Here is a 19,354-nt window from a genome sequence, read left to right on the forward strand (position 1 = left end):
TCAGGATATCTAGGTCGATAGCAATTAAATTTATTAAATGGAAGTTGCAGACAATTGTATTGTTTTATTGACTGTTGAATGAGAATAAAATGATAGGATTTTATCCATCAGATTTTTCCAAAAGAGTGGCAGTATAAGGTAACGTAAGGCTATATCACTTTTTTGTGTGTGTGTGTGTGACTTTATAGCCAAACAAACTAGATAAACACACTTTATCTACAACATCCTTTATTTTTTATATAAAGCATTGTCTGCTTGTTTTTAGTGATTTGACTTCTTCTTCTTCTTCTTCTTCTTCTTCTTCTTTTTCTTCTTCTTTTTAACCTGACATATATTAAAATATCAATGCTATTAAACAAAATCAAAATTATTTAAACGTTCCTGTTCAGGATTGTTTTCTAGATTTCTTTATTTGCATTGATTGTAAATTGAATCATTTACAGTGTTGTTATATTTTATATATTAATAATAAATACATTTATTTTGCTTCAGTATACACTGTAAAATACACACTAAAAAAGCTAGGTTGTTTCAACCCAACTTTGGGTCAGATATGGACTAACCCAACTTTTGGGTTATAAATTGAATTAAAAAATTGAACCCAACAGCTGGGTAAGTCCATATTCAACCCAAAGTTGGGTTGAAACAAGAGTGTAGCAACATGCAATTGTTACCTTAAGAGTTTTTTTTTTTTTTTTTTTTTTTAAATTTTGGTAACACTCTAGTTAGGGAATGATTCTCACTATGAACTGGTTGCTTATAATCATGTGCATTACTAGCATATTAGCTGTTTATTAGCACATAATAATGCCTTATTCTGCATGAGCATATTCTAGATCCCGTAATCCTACATTATACCTAAACTCAACAACCACCTTAAAAACAGTTAATAAGAAATTAAGAGTTGATTGAGGAAAAAGTCATAGTTAAATTAATAGTTAGTTAATAATGAGATTTGGTCCCTTAACTTAAGTGTGTTATTGTTATTTCACTACTTTGAAACGATTCATAACTATATCACACAATTCATAAAGTAGGTTTCTCAACACTGACCTTAATGCCATTACTCTGTATGTCCCAAGCAAATACATTTTATGCAAGTTTCCAACATACTTCTCTGAAATCATTTAATCCATTGAGTCCCTCCACACTCATCTGGATGATTGACAGGTAGGCGAGATTTGTTTAGTTGTCAACCTTCAGTCCCACAACACTGATCCACCAGCATATCACATCTGATAGCAGCCCACCCCTCCTCAAGCAATTTTATGATCCATTTAGCTCAATGAAGGCTGTTTATTTGAGTTTATTCATCAATAATGGAGTCTCCATAATTTAATCTTGAGGCTGAGAACAGAATGGATTCAAGAGATTTCGAATAGATGGAGGAACTAAGGGACAAACGTTTTTATGCAAGCTGGATTTGACGTTTCGTGTTCTGAAATGTGTCAGAATATAACTGAATGCAACTGTTAACTATGAAACTATGAGTTTCTATGAGTATAATATTTCGATGAAAAATTAAGACAAACCATTTTTTCTATGGACTAATGTGCACCAGTGGATTGTTCACAATAAGACAAGGAGTGTGTATTAAAGTAAATAGTACTTACGTACTTGTGTAGAGTATGTTTCTGAAGTATTTCAGACAGAATGCCAGAAATCTGCTCCGGTTAAGCCGAGGCACTTTAAATGTATTAAGATCATATTTTTGCCCATGACTGACTGCAATTGGGACAAGAGTGACTGATGGACTGCAATAAAGGATAGCTAGATCTGACTAGCAGTGCTTATGGACAATTAAATCAACGCTTAGGAATAGATAAGCATAACTTTCCAGGTGTTACATCAGAAAATGAAATGGAGTTAGTTGATATGGAGAGACTAAGCAAGCTTGTGTGCTTGGGGTGCTTGGGGGATATGTCAGGATGGTTTACTCACCAAGTACATAAAGAGTCTGAAATTTGGCCCCAACACAACAATAATCAAACAATGAGAAGAAAGGGCTTCAGGGGCCAGCGTCACATCATGTTTCATACACACACACACACACACACACACACACACACACACACACACACACACACACACAAAGCCTGAAAGACATGATAACCCTGCTGATACATGTCATCATGTTCTGTCTTAATGTGACTCTACTCAGCTTAGTAATGAGTTTAATTCAGGGCATTTGTTTTGGAGTCATTAGATATTCATTTATTTATTATTAATTCAAATAAAAAAAAAATTATTTTCAAAAACACTTCATATGAACAACACATTAAGCAACATGTACAGTACCTCTGATTTCTGACAGCTTGTCTGCCTGCAAAGGAATTAAACCCATTAATAGATAAACCTAGTGCACAATATCATGAAATATATCAACTGTCATAACAAATAAAATTACTTTTCACCACATCATTCCCACATTCTAAATATCTGGGGCATTTTTGTCATATTCAGTGGCATTTTTGATCCAAGCCCTGGTTCATTTGGACCCTGATTAACGCTGAGAATTACAAACACACCAAGGTCATTATCATAAAAAGTTTAGTTTTCAATGCTGGAAGGTCTGATTTAATTAATCTCCAAAGCTTTCAGCATATTCTTTCAGAAAACAACAGTTTAAAACTTCAAGGGTAAACTAAAATTTACAGACCAAAAAAAAAAAAAAAAAAAAAGTAGGCACTGGTTATCTATGACAACACCACAACAATAAAACAAAAAGCTGCAAAGTGTTTACTTCAAATAATGTAGAGCTGAATACAGAACTGAGATTAAATTATAGTCTATCTGACTGAATTTATTTGAGGCAAATCAGTTGCCATTGTTCTCTGTGAAGGCCATCTGAGACTAAAACCCGAATGGGTCCAGTTCATTCTGCTGAATCATAAACTCCCAGAGTTATGGTACTTAAAAGTACTGTACAGTATACTGCTAAATGCAATGGCATATTACTGCTGTCACAGTTCACTGACAGCAGAAACTAAAGTGTGCTGTGGCTTTGACCAATAAAACTTTTTGTTATGGAGAATCTGAATGGATTATGAGATTTGGAGAACTTTTAATGGGTAATGTTAGTGTTGTTTTAAGAACGATGTAGTGGGTACACTCTTTTAAGGGTTGCACTTTATTTTACAGTACGTGTACTTACAGTGTACCTACCGAAGAAATTTCTGATAATACCTAGTAACTACATGGGTAGGTTCAGGGTTAGTACCTAGTTATTATCTAGTTATTGTAATTACTATAATAAGTAGTATGTACATGAGGAACAGGACTGTAAAATAAAGTGCTACCCTTTTAAGAAGTTAAGTTTTTATCATATGCAGATGGAACAATTTGTGGCGTCTTGCTATATAGAAAGAAAACTAAAATAATACTAAAATGTAATCATTTCCCACTGAATAAATAAATACTGAAACAAAAACATTTAAAAATATAAGAAATAAAAACATTTTATAAATTATAACAATATCAAAAATGAAACCTTTTTTTTTTTTTTAAGTGTAACAGCTGCACACACAAACTGCTTTAAACTGTCGTTGTTTCCAGTTTGTGAAACCCCAACCATTCGTGAGCTGTTCACAGATAAACACATCATACTAATAATACATTACTGAGCTAATAACTTGACATTTCATTAACAAACAAGTCAGTTAATTACACAGCAATCTGCACACAAAGATGCCCGCCATATGATGCTGCAGCATTCATCCTGATATACATGCTTCAGTTCATCAAAATAAAATAGAATGGAATGGAATATTCATGGTCTAGAGGCCCAAAGGTTATCTTATGCACTTTTAATGTTTGATGCATTGGTCATAACGCACATGATGTATTTGGCCTGTGGCTGGTATAGCCCTTTGCCAGTACTCACACACACAGAGTATACACATTTGCAGCTGTGAAATATTTCTCACACTAGCCTTGGGAGTCTTGTATACTATACTGACGCAAATACAGAACTTTCTTACTTAGGGAGCATTTACACAACACCCTTATTAACCAAAAACCGAAAACCTTTTATGCATTTTGGCTATTCATTTACATGGGGGTCATTGTTTTAGGGGTGTCCTAAAAATGCAAATTATTGCAAATGGGTTTCAAGGTGCAGGTTTTTGAAAATTACACTGTAATTATTTCTGTGTAAACTACCAAAACACAAAATTGTGAAAATGGCACACAGTCACAATGATGTTTAATGATGTTTAAGTCACAAGGTTTTTTTTTTTTTTTTTTTTTTTTTTCATGTATCAAAGCATCATGCAGAAAAAAAAAATCACAGTTATCATAAAAATATTTAGCCATCACATCCATTTTCAACTTTAATAATAAGAAGAAATGTTTCCTGACCAAATCAGCATATTACAATGATTTCTGAAGGATCATATGACACTGAATTCAGCCTCTGCTAAAAAAGATTTGCATCACAGGAATAAATTACATTTTTAATTATATTCAAAAAGAAAACAGCTATTTTAAATTGTATTAAAATATTTCACAATATTACTGTTTTTACTATATATTTAAATAAATAAATAATACATAAAAAATAAATTAAAAGAAAAAAAAAAATCTTGCAAACCCCATCCTTTTAGAAGGTAAAGTATGCATACTTCTAATTCTGACAAAACATATCTTTGAAGTATTCACATTTAAAATTTGAGTTATCCTTGTTATACAATATCATCTGATTGTATTTTTTTTTTTCATTTTTTGCCTTGTTCTTAATTTTATCTTTGTAAATTATTTCAAATATAGGCAAAACGAGGTGCCTGTGACGTGGATGATTATGAAAGAGCAGATATGTACAGTACATTACATAAACACCGCTCTCTGTCCGTGTTTTCCTAACATGGTCTGTAGGGATGTGTTCATGACTCTATCACAGCTGATGGTTATCATTCATATCTTGATGAAATGCACCAGGTTAATCCCATGCGCTGCATGTCATATTTCTGACAGTTCAAGCTTAGACAGGTCACTTGAGAAGTGCTTCGTGTGTCAATACTAAGTGATTTTGACAGATAATAGCATGATCTCTCAAAGGTTTCAGCTTCATGAATAGCTTTGAGAGATAATCTGTTGTAAATTCAGAGTTCAAGGTCATGCTTAAACAAATGTATATTACTCATCTTTTTACCCATAAGAGATATTCAAAACTTTTCAAAAAAATTTAGAAAATTGTACCAGTCTTATAGTGTATGCTCGTGTATGTCTAATAGCTGACAAAATGAACCTTTGAAAAGTTATTTCTGCTATGCAATATCATTTGAACTCCTTGAACCTCTAGAAAGAAATGTCTGATGTTTTACATTTCCTTTTCTTTTCTTTCACTTTCTATTGAATTAAAAAAGCCATGAAAATATTAATAAGTGTATGTCGTGATCACCTACAACCTCTTTCTATTTATGTTGTTCCAAAACCTACAAAAGCATATGATGCTTGGCAAATTGAAGTCAATCCATTTGCAAAAACACAAATTCTTTATGCAAGCAACTGTTATACGTGTCAAAACTTTAATTGAAATCTAAATTATGCAAAGTTTTGCATAAATTATATGCATAAAAGCTTTTTCATGTTTGAACTGTCAAATTGTCATATTGAGTAAAGTAGAAAGTAAAGTACTAGTATTATTAAAATAATAATAATAATAATAATAAAAAGGATTAAAGCCCTGCTTACGAGCACTTGCTGCAATCTTTGACCATAGGGTCACATTTTTATCCAGAGCCTTGATCAGTGATGTACAGAAACCTCCCTGCCAGACCTCCACATTTTAACAATTCATAAAAGTGTTGAAAGCAATCTGAGCCGAGAAGATTAAATCTTTCAGCACAAGGCAGGGGAGGACGTGCGAATGAGGTGCAAAAAGAAAATACATCTGAGGTAACGCTCACATCGGCTTACACAGGGGAAAAGCAGCTCTTAAAGTGTTTAGCTTTGATTTCATTCAGGAGTGACATAATTGATTTTAATGAGATGTTTATAGAGTGAAGTGGTTGTATTGCTCAATCATTTGCATGTCTGCCTGTCGGGCTCAGCTACAGAAATGTACGGCATTCTCCATCATCCACAGTTCTCTGCCTCAGTCTCTCTTTCTTGCTTTTTCCCCCTCTCTATGTTCCTACTGTAAATGTGAGTACAACGGCATTGGTTAGCAGGTAACTTTATTGCAGACATAATGCATGATTTAAGAATGACAGTCTAACATACGGTATACAACTCTAATAAGAAAAAAAAAAACAAACACTGGAAATTTGCATGTCTTGCTTTTTTAATGCTACTTTTATTTTCAGTTGAAGTTCATATAAAAGGCTCTTTTCTCCATTCTTTGTAAATCTGGAATAATTAATTGCATCAAGTCTAGAAAAAAAAATTCCATCTAATGGTCCCTGAAAAAAAAGAAAAAGAAAAAAAAAGGAATAGGATTTACTTTGAAACTAATTGCACACTTAATTACAAAGAAATAGCAACCAACATTTAATAAACATGACATTTTCAAAGTAGAAAGACTGAAATAGTGTTTTCTTGTAAAAATGAATCCATTAATCTTTGTTTATCTACAACTTTGTTTCTTTATTTATCACTGATCACGATAAATCGATTTTACAGTCCTACTGGAAATACAAATGAAAGTGCATCTTAAATGAAAGTGCAAATTGAGGTCTATATAATGTATTCAACATTCAAATTTAAGCTTATAGAGTCAATAAAGAAATATAGCTTTGAAAAAAAATTACGCTGCATTTGATTGACATCCTTGGAGCACAAATGGCCTCCACTGTCTTTTCTTAGAAATTTGTTTCTTAGCCATCACAGACAAAGATTGTCCTTACTCAGAACAAAGAGCAGAGTAATTGGAATTTCATTGTTAACTTTTTTCATTATCGATTTATGGTTTAGTTGCCCCTAATGCAGATATCTACAGTTGTTAAGACGAAAGCTACTATGTTTTACAAGTCTTTACCAGTTTCTCATCTTTAGTGTACATTTATGGGCTGGTTTTTTGTGCTTTGGTATAGAGTAAGCAAGGCCGACAGATCCATAAAGCTTTGATGAAAATCTGAAGAAAACAAAGCATGCCTCCCAGGAGAGATCGCAAGCACCCTGAGCTTTGATTTTTCTCCCCTGCTCCATCACACAAAGCTGCGCTAACACACACACACACACACCCACACAGGCTGGTAATAGGAGCATTCATTTAGTATTCAGGTGGAGGCCCTGTCGTCTGTTTGTCTGATGTTATTACTTATTTATTATTCACAATGCATAAGCCAGGCTCATTGACGTACGGTGCCTCGCTGGTGGGCCGGGTGACTAAGGATAATGTGTATTCTCCGCAGATAGGCGGCAGGGCCCCAGCTTCGGCTGTCCCCTTTTAATGGCCCAGCCAGATGCCAAAAAGAGGGGGATGGGGGCGATCGGACATATGAATTCTTGGCACGTCCGTTCCTGACAACGCCTCATCCCGTGTCTCATCTCCCTCCAAGACCAGTGGCTGCCACTTTGTGCTCCCTTCGCATCCTGATTGACTGACAGGCGTGGAATGGCGGACAAGTGATTATGAAGCCGATCTGTGTGTTAGTGTAGGACGAGGTAGGAGGGTGATTGACAGCTTTGTGGTGGTGCGAAACAGCCACTAGTCAAACTTTCCACACACACCACCCTCTAGTCATTTTGACCAGCAGCTGGTGACTGAAGCCCTGGGACCAAAGCGGGCCATGTCATCTTCACACCCATTCGTTTTCATCAACACTCGCTCATGGACAGATTATTAATATCGTAGTGGTTGTTTCCTCCCCTCGGTCATCAGGGCAGTGCATGGCTCATTCTGTAATCGGGGGTACACATCACATCAATGAAACTATATGTTTTCTCTATTATATGATTGTTGGTTTCAGTTGATCTGTTTCTTCTAGTTGCCAAGCTTTAAACACCATTTTGATATTTCAAGGGAAGTTCGGATTTCCCTGCGGAATTTGTTAACTGTGTAACTGTATACCACTAGACACTCTGATTAAGTGCTACACTTGAAGTAACACATGTATTAAAAGGAATAGCTCACCCAAAAAATGAAAATTCTGTCATTTATTCATCCTCCTGTTGTTCCAAAAGCACAGAGCTTTTGTATATCTTAGCTTGTATTATACACATATAAACAAATGATATAAAAATAAATAAAGAGTTTACCATTAACATAGTTGACGGGACACATTAATTATTGCACACATTGTTACCTCATGTACACACAAACAGACTCATCTGACACAGAAGATTAAATAACACACACACACACAAACACACACACACACACACACACACACACACACACACACACACACACACACACACACACACACACAAATTTTAATATTTATTTGAACTGAAATCATTATAATATTTCACACCATAACAAAGTAAAATGCTGACACATGAGATGACACTTAAAATAATGTTTTCAAAATGTCTACCACAGAAGAAAATAACATCACATTATCATAGTCACATGGTGTTGTGATAAATTATTTTATTTACTTATTTATATACATTTTTTTAGATATGTTATTTTTTTATTTATATTTTTTGTAACATAATTGACAGAACTTTTGCAGACACAAGAAAAATCTTTTTCTTTCACAATTTAAAGATTTAATTTACACATTAATTTTTCTGACTTGAGAAATAAATGTAACTATATGTTGACTTTAAAAAAAAAAGTCATTATTTTGAACTTGAGACCTATTTACTTAAAAACTGTTACTGCAAAAACTGTATTTTAAGGGATAACATGGCAATTCCAAGCAAACTGAAAAATAGGATTTATAAAATATTTATGTGAGATTATAATATTCTTTCCTCTAATGGAAAGGGAAGAAAATTGTAAGATTATTAATTATCATCAGTGGACATGAAATGTAGGCATCATGTAGTAATTAGGGCAGTCAATAGACTTGATGAATTAATCACATTTAATAACGTCATATATCCATAAATCTTGTCCAAAATACTTACTGGTGGCCCACTTTGAAGTTAACATGTCAAACTGGCTCTGTTCCAAACCCTAGTGAGCTTCCTCTCTGTCTCATTCCTACATAGCTACTATTTACTCTGAGAACGTACCATTACTGACTCAGAATGCTGCAGGCAGAACGTCAGTGTGTTATACAAATAGCACTCCTTACACAAATCACACAGGCGACTCTATTGATTCCAGCAGAATTTGATGTTAGCCTGTTGTTAACAACACAATATTGCACCCCCCCCACCCTCCTTCATTTTGAAAGATACATGTGATGTTGCCTGAGAATGTGGCCTAAAGAAGAGGGATCCTAAGAGCTTTTGGAACAGCCTTCACATTAATAAAGCAGCTTATGGTTTTGAACACACAGTAATGAACAATTTGTTATCTGCTCCTAAACAGCATTTACCATCTTGTAGTTTGGCAGAGCAATTTGAATGACTGTAATAAACACAAAAGCAGATAACCATGATCTAGAAAAGTGGCCTTAGCGTAGTGCAAGCCTTTTAATGTCTAAAACTAAACGAGTGACAGCATAAAGAATGAATATGACTAATTTATACGGTTATACACTGTATTACTAAAATATAATACTTAGGGCTGCACGATAATGGTCAGACTGATGATTAATTCATTTATTAATTGATTAATATAAATTATTAATTCATTAATTCATTTTGCATCAAGTTCTTTTAAAATATATTAAGAGAGATATATTCCTTATAATATACTCCCTCAAAATGCTATCTATCTATCTATCTATCTATCTATCTATACAGAAAACATATCTGATTTGCGGATTTTAGCTCTTGATATCTGGCAACCCCAAACTTGAAAGCTGGTGGAAGTTTGTTGCCACTGCAAGATAACTGAAAAGTCAAATAAAAAGAGAAAAGTTTTCAGGATAAATAACTGGTATATCACAGACAGTTAAGAATGAAACAAATGAAGTTGTTTTATTGTTTGATGCCTGACCAATGAAATTTGCAGCAATTTCCTAAATTCAAATGTACAAGCTCTCGAGTTTTGCTAGACTTTTAACTTCATAGATGGGTCTTTAATTCTTGGCCTTATGCAGAGCGTCTGTAATTTTCAGCTATGCTGATTTGTTTTGCTGCAAACATACAAATAGGCTTGTGTGAAGTTGCAGTATTATTAGGGCAGAGCCATCTTTAGCCACAACCATGCGGCAGACAATCAGAGACAAAAGCTGGAAAATGACAGGTTTGGCTACGATTTATTTGACAGGATAGCAATTTCTGAAGCCCCCTCAGGCATGATTTCCATACTGGCCCAGTCTGGGAGGTGTTGTGATTGGTTCTCAATCATCCAAGGCAAACACACTAATTAGATTTTATTTTGGTCTGTGGAATGAGAGGTCTCCGTTATGGAGGGCTGTCAGTTTGTGTGGCTGCTCTGACACTTTCTCATTCTCTGTGATTGGTCGTTGAGTTGAATATACAGCAATCACAGCTCATGACACTGGAGTTTAACCTGTTTTTGAGGCTTGATTAATTACTGTCGGAGAGCATCAGGTGCACTACTGATGGCCGATTGACCTCTGAATGTGTGTGTGTGTGTATTTCCAGACAGATGCTGCCCTGATGTATGATGCAGTACATGTGGTGGCCGTGGCCGTCCAGCAGTCTCCTCAAATCACTGTCAGCTCGCTCCAGTGTAATCGCCACAAGCCCTGGCGCTTCGGAAACCGCTTCATGACGCTCATCAAAGAGGTACTGCACATCACACTGCTCACTAAGAGTGATTTGCACATAGTGTTGTTTATCACAAGATGTTGTGTTGTTTTAGCATTGCATTAAGGTCACAAACATACCCAAAAATATAAATAAATAAAAATTAAACCTAAATACTAAAAAAAAAAAAAACCTGGAAATAAATGAAAATGTTTTTATTTATTTATTTATTTATTTATTTATTTATTTATTTATTTATTAATTTATTTAAACTTAAACCATATTTAGGATATTTATATTTTATTTAAAATATTTTACATATTATTATTTTTTTATTTTAATTCACATATTTCAAAATAAATACTAATTTGTAATAACCCATCTTGCAGATAATGAGGTAACACTTTATTTTGTGTCCTTGTTACAGTGTAATTTTACAAATAACAGAATAATACAGAATAATATTAATTAACAACTTGTACTTTATACTTTTATTAAGGAAATACAAATTAACCACAAGTGACAATAAAGACTTTCCTTGTTGCACTTTTCAGAATCCTGAAAAGGTTTTTTTTTACAAAAATAGAAAGCCTCACAACTGTTTTCAACACTGATAATAACAAGACATGTTTCTTGAGCAGCAAATCAGCATATCGAATGATTTATGAAGGATCATGTAACATTGAAGACTGCAGTAATAATGCTGAAAATTCATCAAAAATGCACAATTGCCATATTTCAAAAATATATTAAACAGAAATCAGTTATTTTAAATTTTAATAACATTTCACTACATTACTTTTTTCTGTATTTTATGATTAAATAAATGAAACCCTGGTGAGCAAAAAAGACTTCAAAAACCTCTTCTCAGCCCCAGACTTTTGACCAGTAGTGTACATGTAACATGTAACATGTAACAAGGGCACTACACTAAGAGTCCTTGCATGTAATCATGCATATGTTATTTCTTTGGAAAGCACATGTAACATACATAAGGGTACTGTGCAATAAAGTGTTACCAAAAAAGTGTTACCCAGATGCTGTGTTACAGACATACAGCACATTACCACAATCTGACATACTTTACTGAGAATGTACATCAGAAATCCACCACTACTATCCAGTCACCACAACTGACTCTATTAAATGCTGAAAATGCATTCATTTTCACAGTGTGTCTGAATCTATAATGTTTTCTGCATTGATTAATAAAATAATACTGCCATCATCAATAGAACATAAACAAACATTCTTTTAAATAAACTGTCAGTAGGCGGTAATAACGTTAGTTGCACCAGGCAAATGGCTTTATGAATAAAGTGGTTTATCTATAATAAAAAAGAAAGAAGGCTTGTTATTGGAATACATTGTGAAAGCGCTGCAGTTTGCCCTTGCGTGTACTGTACATTCATGATTGTGTGTTTGCTTGTTTCTGACCTGGAATACCACTCGGCGAGAACACTGCTGCAGAAGACAGCAAATTTATCTTAATCTCTGTAAATGATTCTTCTCCGTACTATTTTCAGGAAAACTAGGACGGCTAATCTAAACTCTCCTGTCATTCTGCTGCCTATATTTAGTCTGACTTAAAAGCCGCCTTTATTTGCTGTGCGTGATATCTTAAGCAGCCAGCTAAGAACAAAGGCAAAGTGAGGGAGATATAAATACATAAAAGCAAGGTGGTCTGCTCTTCGTAAGCCAGCGCATAAATTGACTCAAATTTCTGCTTGTGATGACCCTGCCCCAGACCCCCTCACCCTCCTTTGGATCTTCTCTGTCTAGTCTACAAGTAGAGCCCGGGGCTGAAGAAAGGCTGGGGAAGCTGTGCTGAGGTTTTTGTTGGAGCAGATAATTGGAGGACTTCTTAGTCTGATGACATTTCACTGGCTTTGAAAATGCCAAAGCCTTAATATAGATGGATACCTGGCAATGACCTGAGAACAGATACAAAGTTTACAGTATACGCTATAGTGTGGGGTAGGGTGGGGTGGGAGGGGGTTGGGTAGGGTACTGCTGTGGTTGCCAGAACTTTACTGTAAAAACAGTATTTCAAAAATTTAGGTTTTAACGGATTGAATTTTAATTTATAAAGCATAAATATATGATACATTGTTAATATTCCAACCTAGTGAAGCATTAAAATCTGTTTTGTACCTTATTATACACTGACAACCACCATACAACATAGATGGTAAAGAGAAAGCCACATGTTGATTCAAACGTCAACTTAAGTAGCTTTTCCACAAGCAAACACACAATAAGACAAAAAATTAAATGCTTTGGATGCATATTTATTGAGTAAGCCACTGTTTTGTAGAGATTGGTCAAAATATCAGTTTTCAAGTGAAATATAAACAAGAAATGACAGGATTATTATTTTATTTTTACACAGAGATTGGTAGGTCTGTTAGTAAAAATAATTTAACTTTTGCATTATTGTTGCATTATATGCCTATGGTCACAGTACAAAAACTCAGAAATAGCACTTTGCATGCTTTATTCCAAAGTTTGCATCCCTGTAACTCAATAAATATTTAATATATCTCAATATTCTTTTAGATTCTTGTTCTTAACAAACATATATATATATTATTTGACACTTATATATATATATATATATATATATATATATATATATATATATATATATATATATATATATATATATATATATATATATATATATATATATATTAATTTTTAAGGCCCTATATGGTTCAACTCTAGTGATATTAGATTTCAGTGTGGCTCCATACCCATCTTAGTGCCATAGTATTTCAAGACGTATTAAATATGTTTCAATATCAATTTAGATTTTTTATCTAAATTACATTTATTTTTGATTTGTCCATTTTTAAGTTACTATATGATTCAGTCTCAGATATATTGGGGCTCTCAGGGTTTTTTTTTTTTTTTTTTTTACATTTACCCATTGTCAGTTGTCGAAAACCCAAGTACTTCCAGGCCACAACTCATGAATCCAGGATATGAGAAGAGAGCTTTTTCTTTCTTTTCAGATTTTGAAGAGCCTCAGGTCTCACATGAGGTGGTTTTTAAGCTACTTCAGTCAACCTTGCTTTTTCACTTGTTTGATTAGAGTGGAGAATGAAATATAGAGCAGCATTCACTGATTTAGTATTGAATCAACACTGATTTCAGACATTATTTCAACACTGAACAGACAATCATGACAAACATTTACTTATTTTGATCATATTCTAATTGCAGCAGGTATTTTTGCTTTGAATTTCATCCATTGTTTATTTATTTATTCTTTATCATGTCAGAGTAACACATCAAGGACACTTTTATAGCAAGAGTCACATTACATTTATCCAGAATGTTAAATGAAGAAAAAAATAGTTGTTTATTTGACCATACATTTTAATTATAGAAAAAAAAGAAATTTTTATTTAAAGTTTGAAAACACATATGACTTGATGTGTTACCATCAACACTGATTATGTTTATATGAACACCAGAAAACCACTTATTGTGAGCTGTTTATGTAAATATTATTATTAAATGCTAAAGAAACATACATTAAGACGCATACTGTACACACACACACACACACACACACACACACACACACACAAAGGTTCTCCGGTGAATATCAGTCTATGTTTTTAATTGTAACTTGTAAAATATTTACATTTAATACATATATTTACATTTAATATCCCATTAGATATATTATATATATATATATATATATATATATATATATATATATATATATATATATATATATATATATTTATATATATATATATTTTTTTTTTTACAATATATAGTAAGATAACTTTCTGAACCCCCATTATTGTAGCATTTTTACAGTCGTTTATTATGATCATTTTTATAGTTTATGTACTTTAGGGTCTAAGAACTTTCTGATGCGTTGGGATAGTGAATCAAATATATAAACACAATTCCGTACTGCAGCTGCTCTAACAACAAGTAAAATTTTACCCTCTCATTTTATGGCTGGCTTCATACCTCATTTAAATGTTTACCCTTACATGTGACTCAAGATTTGTTTTTCAAAAAAAAAATCAGACTGAATCTTATCTTTCATTTGCAATCTGAGAGCAACTAAATCAGCCTTTTACCTGGTTTTCTATGTGACAAGAATTATATAAATAGCATAATTTAGTTCAGTTATAGATAGTAAAGAAAATGACGTCTTTGCTGTTTTTAGTGGAGTGTTATTGTGTTTATTGTGTGTCAGATCTAAAACTTACAGATGTTTCTTTTGGACTCTGTGGAAGTAAACTTGCTCAAAGCACAATTTTACACTCTCTCTCTCTCACTACAAAATCCAACACTGGATAGAATGTGTTTTAGGAGAAAAAAAGTTGATTGATTGGTTGATTCCAAACAATTTTTTTTTTTTTTATAGCTAGTATAAATAATAAAAATATATTTCTTAAATTGCTTTTATAATTGTACAGAAAATATGAAACAAAAAAACCCGAAATAACTAAAGAAAAATCTATAATAATTAATGTAGATACACTGAATATAGTTATTTTAATATCACTGAGATACTAGAACAGTCCCTGACCATTAGGGGAAGTTGTGGTCTAGTGGTTAGAGAGTTTGACATCTAACCCTAAGGTTGTGGGTTCGAGTCTCGGGCCAGCAATACCACGACTGAGGTGCCTTTGAGCAAGGCACCGAACCCCCAACTGCTCCCCGGGCGCCGCAGCATAAATGGCTGCCCACTGCTCTGGGTGTGTGTTCACGGTGTGTGTGTTCACTGCTGTGTGTGTGTACTTTGGATGGGTTAAATGCAGAGCACAAATTCTGAGTATGGGTCACCATACTTGGCTGTATGTCACGTCACTTTCAGGTTTTAATATTTATTTATTTATTTCCCTGTTTGCATTTTACTTTATTTTTTATTAGTTTGCTTGCTTGTTTGTTTGTTTTTTAAAAGTATATATTATATTTTATTTCAGGTTTTTTTTTTTTTTTACTATAATAACCCTGTTCTTTACACACCGATCTAAATTCATAACCTGCAAAATGGCAGTGAGGATTGTCTGTCCTGAAGATCAGATTAAAAAAAAAAAAAAAAAAAAAAAAAAAACATATAAAAGTGTGAGCATTTCATTCTGATAAATGACATATTTTCACTGTTTGGCCAGAAAGGAAGAATTCATCTGATGTCTCAGGATGGTTATAATGAATATTTTTCTTATACCTCCAGGCCCACTGGGATGGTTTGACCGGGCGGATAAATTTCAACAGGACCAATGGCCTGAGGACAGATTTCGATCTGGATGTGATCAGCCTGAAGGAAGAGGGGCTAGAGAAGGTGCTGGTTTCCTCTGCTTTCACATGTCCTTAGTTATGTACCTGCTGTCCTTCATAAGGACAAACGTGTGCACACCAGTAAATACACACACTCACCCAGACACTTAACCCCCCTCCACCCCAACACACACACACACACACACATACGGAGTGCCTCTAAGCAAAACGTGACCTCCCGGTTCTCTTCCACATGTGTCTGCACCTTCATGAATAATTTATCCCCTTAATAATAAGGCCCTCAGTAGCCCTTTAGCCTTATGAAGACTGAATTAAACAGGTGATTTGCAATTACAAACTACAGGCCGTGCATTTTCTGAAGTACTTTGTTTTCTGATAGCTGTACGTGCGTGAACGTCTGCACTTTGTCATCTTGTTTTGAGTTGTCAGTTCTCAAGAGGGTCCTCTGAAGTAAATGAGAAGGGAGGAATGGGATCGCAGTTCTCTGGTCTGCTGAAGCAATTCTCATTTACTCGCTCTCTCTTCCATCTCTTCGTTTTGCTCTCTTGTGCATGATAACATGGTCTTCACATCACTTCCTTTAAGCCTCTGCATAGATAATGTGTCCCAATGAGTAAAGAACCCACACAACATTCACTGAAACTGTTATAGATTCTGTGGCCAAAGAAGAGAACTTGTTGGATGTTGGAAAGTGCTCTTTATTGCATTATTGTAGTATTCATCCTCTTGTTGTATCATCTCATAGATAAATGAAAATATTAAGTTTTTTTTTTTTTTTATGCAGATTGGGACATGGGATCCTGCAAGTGGTTTGAACATGACGGAAAACCAAAAGGGAAAGGCAGCCAATGTGTCGGATTCTCTCTCCAACAGATCGCTGGTGGTGTCCACTATATTGGTAAATTGATTATTTTCATTATTTTTAAGCACTTTATTTTGTCTATTTTGCATGCATAATATTTTAGTGACTGCATGTGGAAATAATTTTATTTATCATTATTTCTGATTTTGCCCTAAAAAAAAACAAACAAAAAAAAAACATTTAAAACATCTATAAATAACTAAATAAATAAATAAATAAAAAAGTTAATTTAACTAATTAATTTTAATTAGGTAAATAAAATAAAATAATAAAAAAGCTTTTTTTTTTTTCATTGAAATGGATCCTGCATTTGTAACATTGTACTGTACATAGCACTACTCACTGATGTGATCCTGTTTTTCAGGTGTTGTTACTATTTACCTTGTACATTTTAAATTATGTGGAATAGCATTTTTAAAACAGTATTCTCGCATACTGACATTAGTCTTTAAAACAGCAGACCTTGAATAATCTGTTTTATTCACATATGATTGCTCCCTTTGCCCTCTTTTCTAAAACTTCTCTGATATTTGAAGCCGAAGGCAGCTCACTCGTGTCAGATTACACTGTCATCGTCCCTGAGTGACGGAACACTCTGGGTTTGTGGTTTTAGGCTGTTCCAACCATTTCGGTCTTTCACCACCAATCAGTATAGCAGCTTTGTTCCTGTCATCTTTTCAGATGACATGCCTACTGATGAAATACACTGAGAAAACTCTTCTATTTCTGTACAGACAATTGTATAAGCACACTTTTCTTTGAAGGAGCTCACTGTTTTCATTTAAGTATCACTTCTGTGAGTGCGGTGTTATTCCCTTACAAAAAAAAAAATACAAATAAAAATTTTTAACCGTGACATACTTGATAGATTAGCACAGTGGCTGAGCAAATGGTTTGTTAGAGTGGCATGCTGTTGATTTGGAGTTTAAATCTTACACTTTAGGGGGTATTTATACCTCTTAAATTTATAAAACAGATTATGTGAATATGAAGAATGTTTACCCCAAAATTTGGAAGCAGGTGGAAGGGACTTTATCTAAAGGAAACACATATACTGTTCTCGCAATTGTGTTTCGTGTCAAAGCATATACACCAAATGTTTTTGATCTGCTTGTCTCAACTCTATTGGAAAATCACATCAAAATATTCACAGAAATGTCACAAACTTGCATTAAAATTGCCTTTTGATTGAATGGATGAAAACAAAATGACAACATAGAGGTTAACAGGTTTAGTGTCACAGGAAACAGTAAATCTGTATTTGACATTTGTGGCAAACTCTACATCTCTGAATTTCCAGGTCTTCATTTTTTTGTCCTTTTGATCATGCACAACGACAGTATTCTGAGTCAGAAAAAAAAAGAAAAAAACAATTCCAAATAAATATCTCTTTGCTTTATGCCTCTAAATTCCTATACTGTTGCATCAGTCATCATTTCTGATTATGGACTTGCTGTCAAATGGTGCAACTGTTTCAAATATTGGAAAATATTTAGAGATTTCTAATTAAAATATATGCAACATCTCCCAACTGTAGAGAATTATTGAAAACAGCGTCACGACTTAATGTCAGCAAGAGGGGAATGGATTTTCTTTATTGGCTTTGAAAAGCCTAATTTACTTACTAAGTGTGAGACAAATTAACATTTAAAACTCTGAATATGAGATGAGTTATGACTTTGGTGATTCATTTAAATGTTTCCTTATGCTCTAAATATCATGTTGGTATTCTCTCATCAGCCTCATAATAATAATAATAATTATTATTATTATTATTATACAAATAATAATACATATTTTAATTTTGTGTAAAGATTTTTTTAAATGGTTTTAGATTTGGTTAATGATAGCTTGAACGAACCTTCCAAAACTATTTATTTTAAACTTAGTTTAGTGTCAGTGTTTTCATTCACTCTCAGTGGCCAATCAGAATGCATTAAATGCTCCAAATGCTAGTTGCCTGAGTCAGGCGGCCAAGGATCAAAGCTGTCATGAATGAAGGGAGAGAAAGTGTGAGAGGAGACTGCTGGGAGGGGTGAATGCTGAGCGGTGAATGTCAGTCCTTACATGAAAGTTTAATGCCCGCAGGTTTGCCTCTGAAGCCGTCATTGTGCCACTGCAGAAAGGAAATTGCTATTAATAGGCTGTGAGCAAACATGCTGCAGGTTTGCTCTCAGATTTCTAAAAAAAGTAACAAAAGAAGAGTTGAGAGACATTATCACTGTAATAGGAAGTAAGCACTTTCATTGACTGTTCACCTTTGACTGTATAAGGGCAATTTTTCCTAACCTTATGAACGTGTCAACTTTTTTGTCAATAAATGTAATCAATAAATACACTTAGAATAATAGGACACCATAGGGTTGTTAACAATCAAATTAAAAAAGTATCAGTTTTACAAATCTATCCGTGTTTTGCAATGCAGAGGCTGCATCTAAAGTGGCATTTATACAGAGTATTTAATGCAACAAAAGGTATAAGCAAGGTGGC

General features: G+C 33.8%; 1 protein-coding gene across 2 annotated transcripts in view; it reads left to right on the plus strand.

Moving 5' to 3' along the window:
- The window catches only part of LOC109105197 (glutamate receptor ionotropic, kainate 2), a 180,783-nt gene that overhangs the window by 96,682 nt on the left and 64,747 nt on the right, over positions 1–19,354 (plus strand). For both annotated transcript variants that reach the window (XM_042740352.1, XM_042740350.1), the window contains exons 7-9: positions 10,618–10,761; positions 15,938–16,045; positions 16,787–16,900. In XM_042740352.1, the coding sequence (XP_042596286.1) occupies positions 10,618–10,761; positions 15,938–16,045; positions 16,787–16,900 (366 nt within the window). The remainder of the gene's footprint in view (positions 1–10,617; positions 10,762–15,937; positions 16,046–16,786; positions 16,901–19,354) is intronic.

Source organism: Cyprinus carpio, chromosome B16, assembly GCF_018340385.1.
Source record: "Cyprinus carpio isolate SPL01 chromosome B16, ASM1834038v1, whole genome shotgun sequence".
NCBI lineage: Eukaryota > Metazoa > Chordata > Actinopteri > Cypriniformes > Cyprinidae > Cyprinus > Cyprinus carpio.